The sequence below is a fragment of the Etheostoma cragini genome, chromosome 15 (assembly GCF_013103735.1).
Source record: "Etheostoma cragini isolate CJK2018 chromosome 15, CSU_Ecrag_1.0, whole genome shotgun sequence".
NCBI lineage: Eukaryota > Metazoa > Chordata > Actinopteri > Perciformes > Percidae > Etheostoma > Etheostoma cragini.
The window spans coordinates 9,192,533-9,205,185 of record NC_048421.1 but is presented as its reverse complement, the minus strand read 5'-3'; the positions used below and the strand labels follow the sequence as shown (position 1 = coordinate 9,205,185).

The window sequence follows — 12,653 nt, the reverse complement described above, 5'->3', positions numbered from 1 at the left end:
CCTCTCTCTCTCTCACACACACACACACACACACACACACACACACACACACACACATGCACACATGCACTCTGTGCCAACATCTTCCTACATCATCAATTCCATTATGACTCCACCGGGAAATTTTAACAGCTGTTAAACAGAACACAATCAATTAGCTAACCCTGCTCATTTGATTAAGAGAGCATTAATGTAAAGCGCCATGGGTCTTACAAATTGTAAAGCCTGTCAGCCCAGAGATCACATTAACAGAATGAATTGCAGGACTGGCATCAGATTGATGGGAACTAGTGTGGACACTCTCATGACAAGGTGGGAACAAAATGGGAATTGAGTCTGATATCTCCTTATAAAAGGGTTCTTGTGGCATTAAAAGAAGAACTTTGGTAGCTTGTATCACAGCTAACATCAGGCTGTGTGTAATGCTGTTCAAGAACAATATTATGGATATTGCAGATGGAGCAGAGTGCCTTGACATTTAGCTGACAGTACTGGGGCTGGATCTTGTGTAGAATGATGAAGTGGTCGTCCTAAAACCGCAATTTGAGAATAACTTCTAAGACTGGTTTACTGTGTCCTTCTCTACCTCCAGGCCAGACCAGCCTCCTTCTCTTTCTGTCCACTAGCCAAGCCAGAGTACGGCCGATAGATAAAGTTTTGGTGCTTTTTATTTCACATGTGATGTGGTTGTGGTGTATTTGTGTGCATGTTGTGCACAGGGCTGCATGGTTGTCTTCATGTGGAGACATCTGTTGCTTTAACGTAATTACAGCCTACCCCCTCCTCTCCCTCACCACCAGAGACAAAACACATGCACACATGGACGGAAGACAATCCTGTTCCTCTTTAAGTTTTGCAGTAAGAAGGGTTTAGTTTAGTCTTCTCACTCTTTTTCTTTCTCTCTTTTTCTTACTTTTGCCTTTCGCACCCTAAAGTATTAGGAGCTTAAGTTATCTTCTAGGATGCCTCTTTATAAATACAGACTTCTGTGGCTTTGTTGTGGCTACATACTTTGCCATACACACACACACACACATACACACACACACAGACACACCACAGAGCCTGGGACATGAAAATGCATGTTTTATGAATGAGTTCAGGCCTCTTGTGAATTTCTAAGGGCTGTGTGACATTTTGAGTGTAATCCCTGAACAGATGGGCTTTCCCAAAAATACACAGACACACGTGTGGGATATTCCTTTCAGAGTTTGCCAATATGCTGCTCTCTAATTACTCATTTTAGTCTGCTTTTGAAGTCAGGCCTTTGACAGTATGTGTTTGTGCTGGTTTGTTTCATGTGTCCACCTGCATAGTGTTGTAGTCTACTTTACTGTAGTTGATTCTACTGCTTTGTACACACAGGTTATCCCAAAGGACTACAAGACCATGACCGCCTTGGCCAAGGCCATCTCCAAGAATGTGCTGTTTGCTCACCTGGACGATAATGAGAGAAGGTACCAAATGTTTGTCACCCCACTGATTTCTTTAGTAGGTTTGCGCAACATCCAGTGTGATGCCAGCAAACCAAATGTGTGTGTGGGATATGAGTGAATGTGTGTAAGCTGATAAAATCATGAACAGACCCTTGTTCCAGAGTTTATTGCCCTCATGGCCACTGTGTGCCAGTGTTGCCTGCTTTGGGAGCATCTCAAGTATGTGAAGACATGGAGGGGTGAACAAGGACAGATGTAGGAGAAGGGTAGGTAAGGGGGCAACTGAATGTGTCTGTGTGTGTTGCTTTGCGTTTTGTTGTTGATTATTATAGTAACTTGTCTGTATGTCACTATCTTCATAGTTGCCTTAAAGAGAGAGAGGGATGCCAATTTCCCTATATCCCTCCCTTTTTCGTACAATCTGCTCCTATTCACTGTTCTTTCACATTCCTCCTCTCTTCAACCATCCTTGCTCCATCCTTCCATCTGTCCCAGATCTCTAGTGATGGCTGGGTCTGGCTCTGACAGGGAAGGGGGGGGTTGTGGGAAAGGCTCTCAGGTGGCTGGCGGTCCTGTCCGCCAGCCGGAATAGTGTTTCATTGGCGGGGAGAATCCATTATGCCCCATGGAGAGGAAAACACCGGAGCTTTCCTGCCAGCTAAAGCCTCCACGAGCCAAACCCAAAACACACTCTTTCCAGTCTTTCGTCAGCTGACAATTTACCGTGCTTCCTTGGCACAGGAACGCAGGCCTCTGATTGCACGTCAGTGCTTCTGCAGCAGCCTGGCGCAGAGTGCAACATGTGATAGGTCCGGACAGTCTGAAAAACCATGTACTTGGGTGGCTGATGTGGCAGATTAGAGTTACACCACAAAAATATGTGGCAGTGAACCACAAACCATCAGGTTTTAATGTACTCAAGGCCTCTTGGCATGCCAAGCTATGTAATGGCGTCGTCGTCGGCCCATGAAACCATGCATGAAGTAGAATTTATTCAACTGGCTGTCATGTTTGCCTTCTCGCTACACACAGCAAGCATCATCCATTAATGCTGTGCACACAGGAATTCCTTGTTGTGTCATAGCAGCCCTGAAGGCTCTTAGCTAGTGAAAACCTTGTCTGATTTGCTAGATTGAACAGTGACATGGCAGTTAGTTGGCTATGCCTTCATCTAGCTCTCTTCTCGTCTCTCTCTCTGTCACTTTTACAGTCTCTCTCTCTCCTGTTCTTCTTCACTCTTCACTCCCAGCTGATGATGCTGGACGGCGGGTTTGGTCACATTTTGGTAATGTTGGGGTTGTCGTGCCTGAAGCCCCTACCGACAAAAGTGTAGTGATGTCTGGCCAATGTGGTCCTCTAGGGTTAATAAAAAACTGCATAAAGCAACCAGCAGGCCTTTACACATGGCTTATTTGCTATAGAGCACGCTACATGCTCTCATTGGTAAAATTCGGCACAAACTTTGCCTGAGAAGGTGCATGTCTGACATATTCCTGATACTACAGGCAAAAAAACAGAAAAGGAAGCCATGTTGATGCCTTCTGTTGTGGCATTGATGAAGCCCTGGTATGAAGTACATTGGCACATTAGATGTGCCAGAACTGTCCAGGACTGACGCACATTAGCAGATGGAGTCTGACTGCACAGTCCTCTCTCTCTGTCTCTTCTTCCCTTTCTGTTTCTCACTCCTCCCTTGTCTGCAAAAAGCTGGCTGTTTGGCTTGTCAGATGTTCTGCACATTTGGTCTCATTGGGTGAGAAGGTAGTGACAGTTGACTACTGCTCCTGGTATGGGCCTGTACTTGACATCAGGGGGATGGGTTAATCCATAAATCACTGGATGACAGATAGTTACATGCATAAACGTCTGACTATTTTCCTTGACACTTGGCACTTGACACTTGGTTGGCATTGCAAAATATATTTTTTACTTTGTTTGATAAACAGCTTGAAACATTCACAATATTTTTACAGCACAATCCAATCTCACACTCTAATGTATACCAATCAAAATCTTTAGTTTTCTATATTGACCATGATTTGTTCGTGTCTTGAACACTGGGGCCGCAGTGGAGTCAGATGTACAATTTTGTTGTCCATCATGCACACAGCTTAAAATTGAGTTCCAATAAATTCCTTGTTATTTTAGTTTTATTGCTTTAGGGACAGCTCTGGAGAGAACAGATCCATGCCATGCAACTCTGATTGACAAGTAACTGTCAAAATAGATCTACGTAAATTAGACATATCAACCAACTTTTGTATGTACAACATACATGTCTTTCCAGAGAAAATCTTTCAGCAGTGAAGCTGCCCAATCAGTCTTTTGTTAGGGCTAAGATGACTGAGTGTATAATTACAGGAATAGGGCAGGCTGAAGAGAACTGATCCAGGAGGGCATCTTAGGACAAGCAGGATATTCCTTAAACTAAAACAGAGCCAGCTGGTGGTCTGCGCTTTGATCTTATCCTTTTTTGTATTTGTTTACTTCCTCAGTTTCCATTGTCAGCAATGTAAAGATGTCAGGGTTTACAGTATGTGGTTTCTAGAAAGAGGATGAAAACAGAGACTATAGAGGGCATTCAGTGGTGGAGGCTTGTGTTTTCCCTACAAACTAAGCACTCAGATTACCTCTTTTTTCTACTTAAGTGCTGTTCCACCTGAGCTCAGGTAAAGGTGAGGGACAGAAAAGGAAAGCTGCAAATAAAAAAGGAAGCAAACGAGATGTGGCATTACCTCTCTTTCTGCTAATTGCAACCCTACTCGTTGCTCTCCCTCATCCCTCCCAACGGTCATCTTTCTCTGGGGTAATCAAGCAAATCATTCCTGTAAACTACGTAAACAGTAGTTGTGAAGAAGATTAAAGGGTTAAATTATTAAGAGGTGTAGGAGAACAATTGTACAGTACCTTTGTACTGGTACAGGGGTGAAGCAGCCACACTCTACACATACGTGTATAATCAGGCACACAAATACCACCATTACTACCAAGGACGACAAGATTACATTGTATTGAGAAATACACACAAACACACACACACATACACACACACACATACACACACACACAGGGACATTCTCAAGTATGTATGTCAGACTGTGTTCCCAGTGATGCTGTTCCAGCTGGGAGTGGAGAGTCTTTGATTAACACACCATTCCATATGTCGAACTTTATGGCCTCAAAGTTTCTGAGCTCCACCAGCCGTGTGTGTGTTTGTGTGTGTGTAGTCTATCTGTCCACAGCTGCCTGGAAGTGAAACTTGAACACATTTCTGCCTTCAGGATTTCAACTACACGCTGTTATTGTAAATGTTTTTTTCGAACACTGAGGAGGTTACAGGCATACAGATCAAAGTTCAAAGCACCTGCTTATCTTGTACACACAGTATTTAAAATAATATTATCCAGTTTTATCCAAGACACAGATAAACTGTACGTAGTGCGGACACCAGTGAAGCGTCCATGCATTGCAAGACTTTGAATTTCATAATATTTGGTTCATCTAAACAAAAAGGTTTTGTTAGGAATAGAGACTGTGAGGAAATGAACATATGCGGTTCCATCGGGGGACAGTAACTCCCTCTGTTTATCTTTTTGGCTGGTCTCTTAACTGACGTCTAAATCTCTGCCATGGTGTGGCTCCCACCGGGCCACTGGGTGGACCCCTTTTGTTTGTTTGCCATTAGCTGGCATAATGACCTCATTATGATATGCCCACACAAACAGACACACAAGATAAGCTGGGAACAGGTGTTTGATTTCACATTGTGCTGAGCTTGCTTTACTCACACCCAAATCAGCCTACATCCACCTGTCTCAATACTGTAACCATACCGTAGTTGTTATCCAATCGACTGAAACTATTATCTCATTTTACCATCGGGATTTGTGATAATTCTGTTTTGGTTTCAGCTAACTAACAGCACTTAGAAGACCGTTTTTTAGATTAAAGGTTGTGCAGGGGTTGATAACAAAGAATCAGGTCACAAAATGTTGTACATGGATATCAAGTTTACAGGCTTGTGTTTGTATATGTATGTGCCCATGTGCATGCACACCACCTGTTTGCCCAGGTGCACCCTTTTGTAAGATTTGCCAGCCTATCTTCCCGCCACTTCCCCGATAAATGCATCCGTCTTTTGATATTGTCAATAGTACTATCGCCTGTTTAAACACACATTATTTCAATTCCTACTGTAAAAGTGTTACTTATCTTTCTTCCCCCTGAAGTGATATGAAATGAGACTTCTGAAAGCAGTAGACCGTTTACTCTATGTCCTCATGTTGGCCCGTTTTTGTTAGTTTTTCTGCACACTTGGATAAATGACCTTGATGATCAACATTGTTAACGTATGAGTGCAATGATGGAGAGAAGGCAGCAAGGGTAGGACACAGGAGCAGTTCTTTGAGGTCACAATTCAAGAGGGATTCATTACAGAGCAAGAGGCCTCTGGGAAATCTATCAGAGGTGCATTTATTTTTTCCCTTGACACAAACACACACAAATAGACACACGTGTATGCTCATCAAGTTGTCTTCTACTTTCCACATGCATTAGTCTAATGCCCTTATACTACAAAACACTCTCCTGGGGACAGCACAGACACAAGAAGCCCTGCTCTCTGTATAACCACATAAATAGCCTGGCAGGCAGGAGGAAACCCTGTTTATCCATTTCCTTGAGCTGCCTTGGCAGAGTTTGCAATATTCTAAAATAACATTGCCATCTGGTAACATGAGTTGTTAAATCATTTCATGTCAGGACCCAATTATAAAATCAAGCCAATACAGCACTTTATCTTTGGTGTGTGGAAAGAGAACCGGATACTCAAAAAATACTCAGTGAAAAATACTCAGCGATGGAACTTTATACCCCTCCATAAGAAGCACAGTCAATATAACAATCAAGATTTTGCAGTGAAAATGTTATAGCAAAGGATACAATGTGGGATAGAGTTGTGAAGAGATGATGCTTACCTCATCCTGCCTGGTTTAATCCTCTAATTAACAAGCAGAGTAATGAGTCGATGAAGTGACCGATTAGTTGACCTCTGACCCCCCAACCCTGACCTCTGCACATTCCCCAATAGCCCCTGCCGATGGACAGGGAACATCTTTAGTGTACTGGCACTCTTTGTGTGTGTGTGTGTGTGTGTGTGTGTGTGTGTGCGCTTGAAGAGGTGTTAAAACAATAATAAATAAATCAGTGAGAGACAGAAAACTTGAACAAACAAACAATAGCGAAGTGAAAGACTATAAAAACTGCCCGAGAGAGATCTGCCTGGGGTCGTGTTCCAGCAGAAGTTTATTTAAGGCCTCTGTGGAGGGACAAAACAACAAAGAGGATGCAGTGTGAGATAGTGTGCTGTGGAGCCATATCAGATGAACACACAGCTTTCATGATCATATCAGATAGCTCACTCATTTGAATCAGGCTCCCCATATTAATGTCAAACTTAAACCCAAAGTTTTCGGTAAACGACAAATTGAAAAATGCACAGTTATAGTCACACACTACCTACACTTCCACAGGTATACAGTGGGACTCAAATGTGTGCTGTTACCATATAGCAGGCCTTAGGGGGTGTTTTTGTCACACACAGATAATATTAATCACTTGAGTCATTGCTTTTGCTAGTATGACATACTAGTCATTGTACTGGAAACATATATACATATATACACACGAACAAGTACAACGTTATTCTGTGCCTACATGCTTGGACACTTGTCTTACATGACCCCCTGCAGACGTATCGTGTAGGGGAAACAGGATGTAGTTGCACTAAATGGCTGTTTGTCTGTCTGATTTTGGTAATACTATTGAGGAAGTATCCTGCAGTGGCTATTTGTGTGTCCTTTCCCGTCATCGAGCCATGCTTCTCTCTGTGTTAAGGTGTAAAACAATTACAGGTGTTTGATTGTATTTTACGGCGGGCTACGTAATAACAGCACAAACAAATTAGCAGGTTTTTGTTGTCAGTTGTTTAGTCTATTTGTTTGCATGTATGTTTGTGTTTCCTATCTTACTGCTTCACTCATTGACTCTCAGTGTGTTTACATCCCTGTTCTTCCTGAGAGCGTGGTGGTCCTGTTTTCCCCTTTTCAGAATTCCCTACTTTCTCTCACTTTTTCTCTTCCTGTCTTTCTCCCTCTCTCAGTCATGCAAGCTCATTCACATATAGATTCACAGTCACATCCAATCCCTCCCCCACAGTCATGTGTAGTCTTCTCTCTCCGTCCCCTGCATGGCTTTGTGCTACTGCCACAAAGCCAGGGGCCAGGCGATGAGGTCACTCTCCACAGGAGAGCTGCAGGCCTGACTGAACCTCGACCATCCCCACCACCATCCAGCGCATAGACGAGGCCAGCAGTCTCACCTCGCCCAGTGCACTACATTTTTCCCTTAGCTCAGACAACTTCACCTTTATGCCCAGGCAAACCCCACGGAACGCACACAAACATATTATTTGTAGGATGTTCATATCTAAACATGCAAGTATGGGCTGCTTGCAAGCTAGTGCAGATGAACACTCTCATACATGCGCATTACTGTAAGAAGTGCACATGTGTATGCACATACTGTACACACAGTTACACACACAAGTCTACAGATAACTGGAAACTTTTATCCTTTCTTATACCCTCTGCTGTGTTCCAACCTGTCCCCTGCTGCCTCTTCCGCCCCCTGTTATCTTTCTCCATCCTTCACTCTATCCAATTCTCCATCCAACTCTTTAGAAAGTAGTGAGTCATGTAGTTGTGTTAGTGTCTAGAGTCCTTTTAAGAAAGTTTTATTCCCTTCAAAATGTACCCCAGAGTCTCTGCTGGACATTTTTCCAGCTTGCTATGATTCATTCCTGCCTTTTCAGCTGCTTATACCATCACTGTGCGTGTGCGTGTGTGTCTGTGTGTGTGTGTGTGTGTGTGCGTGTGTGTGCGCACTGCAAAAAAAGGGGTGTCTAAAAACAAGATACAAATTCCCTTAATCTGAGAGAAAAGGTACTCAAAACAAATGAAATTATCTGTCCATGCAGCAAGATCATTTCACTTGACAAGCTTGATTCATTTATAGTGTAAAGTTGAACACTTAAAATAAGAAATTCACTCTTAGGGCAAGATAAATTATCTAACACTTCTAAATCCAAGTTGTTGTTTTTTTTTATCTTGGTAAGAACCAAATAATTTGTTGTTTGTGTGTATTTCCCTATGTGCAAGCTGTCCGACTGATGATGAGTGGTAAGAAATAATTGGTGTGTGAAAATTTGTATGCTTAGTGCATAAAGCGTCTCTGTCTGCTTTGCAATAAACAAGAAAACAGGAGAGAAACTGACCTCACTTTGATATGAATAGCAGTTGGGTCAAATGTTGACAGTAGGGGATTCACCCCAATCTCACCACCTCAATCTCACCTCGTTCTCTCGTAACAAAATGGTCCTCAAACATCCTTTAACCTCTGAGAGATTGAAAGTCAAGAGGAACAAGTGCAGTAAAAAAAAGCAAGCCTATTAAAAATCACTGTTAACACTTTTAAGCTGAGATGTGTGTGCGTGTGCGTGTGCGTGTGTGTGCTAGTGGTAGAATATTGGTCAGGAAGGACTCAGGGCATATGTGATCGTGGACAGCGCCACGTTTCATTTCATGTGAATGAATATGTAGGGTAAATGTGCGATTGCGCATGACAGTGACTTCCTAGCCAGTGTTTTCCCCTGCTGTGAGGACATGATGTTCCAGCAACCCCTCAATGCCTTTATAGCTCAGCCAGGCCTAAAGCACAACCCACTCACTGACCGCCACACACTAGCCGGGGACAGAGCAGCCCAGCGCCCTGCAGAATAGCCTGCCTTGGCCCATGGCCTCCTATTGTATACATCCCATCTGCTTTGTCTATGCTACTGTGATAGGTTCCAGTGTACAGGCACGGACAACAGTGTTATTATAGTGTGTTAATTCTCCCATGACCTCATCATTGGTTTGTGGGTGTCACACTGGTTGAGTTATATTTAGATTAGAGGTGCTTAGCCAATTTCTATGCTTGAGAAGTTTGAATGCGTGATGTCTCAGAGAGCTTGTGTTATAGAATGTAGGCCATCATAGAGCATTGTGGCCTTTCAGGTGATTAGACTAATGCTGTTCCCTGGTTTTCTACAGTACAGTACATAATGTGACTCAACTGTGAAGTGGCCTCTCATTTTTTGGGTTACATGATTGATTGTGTTTAAATTGCTATTTGATTACAAATAGCAATTGAATCCTAATTTATTTGTAATTTTCATCAACAACTAGCAAGAAACCTTAAAAACAGAAACAAAAAAAAACTAATTTAATGTGAATGAGAGAAAGGGGGATAAATTAAGGACTAAAACTGTGAAAAATACCCTTCAGAGAAACAATAAAGACACAGACAGAATACATACATATTGTATAACTTTTTTTTCTAAAACAGATTCAGGAAAAAAGCGACACTAAAAGGTCACTGCATGTCTTGATCATTTTCAGTTGTATTTGCTACTAATGGACTGACAAATTTGCTCCACATTGATTTCAATATCTTTCCTGTCATTTTTGCTTCACAAATCCTTAATTTATCCTCCCACATAAATATGAATTCAGTGTGTATAAAGCTTTGTTCTATCTTTGTGTTCTGTTTTGTCTTCTGTGCTGTGATAGTGTGATGACATGCCACAAAAGTCTATTTCTTTCTTGCTTTGTAACTTTTCAAGAAGTAGGGAAACAGTCTCACTTGTTTGGATGAACCTCTCCAAACTTGCTGTGGTAATAAAATGACTTCATTACTGATTTATGTTGGAAAAAGCTTCTGACCTCCATTCTGTGAGTTTGTTCAAATCTTAATCTATCTTCTTAAATCTTATCAAATCTTATCTATTACTAAAAGTCAGCTATTGAGGTGATGAAGTAGTTTCAGCATCCAACAAAAATGGTTTCTCTAAGAATCATGGACAAAACTACCACTGACAGTATTAAGTCAGAACATCGAAAAATCAAACTTTCACTTTGATTTTCGGTGTACTGAATTCTTTCCCTAAAGTAAATATATTTGACTTCATGCACATTATGTCTTTTTTTTAATATTAGTTTTTCTAAAAATATACTTTAAAGAAATCCCAATATATTGCCTTTCGCACAGTAGTGAAATTTATTGCAATATATTGAATCGTGACCCATGTATCGTGGTACGTATTGTATGGCCAGATTCTTGCCAACAGACACACAGCCCTAGTTGCAAGACGTTGTCGTTGTTACAGTTAAATGACGTTTCAATTGTTTCCATTGTCTTAGCACATCATACACAAGGTGCTAGTTGGTTGCTCAACCCTGTCCAGGTCTGCAGGCTGTGTGTCTGATGAAGCTCTGTGTGTACAGCAGGGAAGGCCTTACGTCAGTCAGATGTCAGCTATTAAATGTGAACTATTTCTCTTACTCCATGCACCCAGTGCACCTATGCACCCATTGCCACACTGCCCACAGCACTAGCTGGTGGGGTTCACACACACACACACACACACACACACACACACACACACACACACACTGTACAGTTTTAGCCTTAAGCATTTCTACAGTGGATACCCCGTCCTTTTCTCTTCACTACATAGTCGTCCACTCATCCCCCCCTCCCTCTTCCTCAGGCCCTGGGGCATTTTCAGAGTTTGCTCTCAGTCTCAATTTCAGCATATACCTGTGTTTGAGCCTGTATGCATAATGTGCTGTGTTGTGTAAACACCTCTCAGATTTAAACCCCAACAAAAGGCAGTTGGTGTCCCAATCTGCTTCTCAAATGCTTATCTTGTTCTAGCGCTTGTCTTCTGTGATTTGGCAATGTGAGAGGGGAGGGTGGAGAAGAGGAAAAGACATGCCCAGCGGCACGTCTTGTAATGTTTTGCGACGTGTCAGGTTATGTGTGTGTGTGTGTGTGTGTGTGTGTGTGTGTGTGTGTGTGTGTGTGTGTGTGTGTGAGAAAGTGAGAGAGCGAGAGAGCGCGGGAGAAAGAGAGAGGCCCAACTCTCAGCACCTGTACACAATGTACAGGGTTATTTTATCTGTATGTAATTTTTTTGTGTGCATTCATTTAAAATACTCTTTTTCTTACTTTCATCTTTCCACACCGGGTGAAGAAAAGAAAATGTCTTCCTCTCGATGTGTCTCTCTCTTTCTCTTTGTCTCTTCCCCTCATTCCAGTGACACTGCTTGTAGACACATCAGAGAGGTAGAGGCTTAGTCCTGTCAGCGCCTGATTCAGCCTGACCCCTTTTCTCTTTAAGTGGAGGAAGAGCTTGCTTTTTCCTGTCCTGGGGCAACAAACATCGGCTACAGAGGGCATTAGGAAAGTGTGAAAATGCTAGTGCTGACGTGTGTTCTAGACGGACATCAGGAGGACGACCAGTCAAAGTGAGCAGAGGAAAAACTGTGTTTTAAAGTCAAGTTAATCAATAGCATAGAGTAGCCTAATCTCTAAACTGAGTCAATGCGAGAACGGGAAAGGAAAGAATGGGAGAGACTGCAGGGTTGGACAAGTTTGTGATGTTTTGAGGCTGACATCACGGCTGCATCACCGCATGGTGTGTTGGATCATCAGGTATGCCGGTTAAACAGCCTTGTCACACTGAATGCACACAGCAGTCTGAAAAGAGGAAGCCAGGGAACCAGCAGTGTATTCTGAGATTGAGCTGAATGTGTGAGTCAGATGTATTTTTAAGCCCTTTTTTAATTCAGTTCAAATAGTTGTTCATAGACATGATAAGAGCAAAGAAGGAGGAAATTATATATAAATAATACATAAGATATATACCCACCAGTCACCTGAGCTAACTCTACTAAATTACCAGTACTTTGCCTGGGAAATGATTCATCTGTTCTCTGCAGCAGAATACAAAAACCCTATGATTTTAAACATCAAAGCTTCTGATGAGTTGGATATTTACAATCGAGAACCTGTCAAAGTATTTGGTGTTTGTTCTCCGCCCTGTAACACATCCTCATTTCTCCTCACATCCTCCCATCAACCGCCCTCTCTTTCTCTCTCTCTCTCTCTCTCTCTCTTTCTGTCTCTCTTGCTCTTTTCTTACTCTCTTCCTCGTCGGGCTGGTCCTTTCTTCCACTGCCATGCATCTCTACCTCTCACCTCCCTGATGCTAACTTGAATGTGTATACTTCTGTGTGTCTGTTGAATGGGTATGGAAATTGTTGTAATGTGTTT

The 12,653-nt window shown here is 42.4% G+C and overlaps 1 protein-coding gene across 3 annotated transcripts in view; it reads left to right on the top strand.

Moving 5' to 3' along the window:
- The window catches only part of prkar1b (protein kinase, cAMP-dependent, regulatory, type I, beta), a 59,538-nt gene that overhangs the window by 15,734 nt on the left and 31,151 nt on the right, over positions 1-12,653 (top strand). For all 3 annotated transcript variants that reach the window (XM_034893522.1, XM_034893521.1, XM_034893523.1), the window contains one exon: positions 1,366-1,457. In XM_034893522.1, coding sequence (XP_034749413.1) covers positions 1,366-1,457 — 92 coding nt within the window. The remainder of the gene's footprint in view (positions 1-1,365; positions 1,458-12,653) is intronic.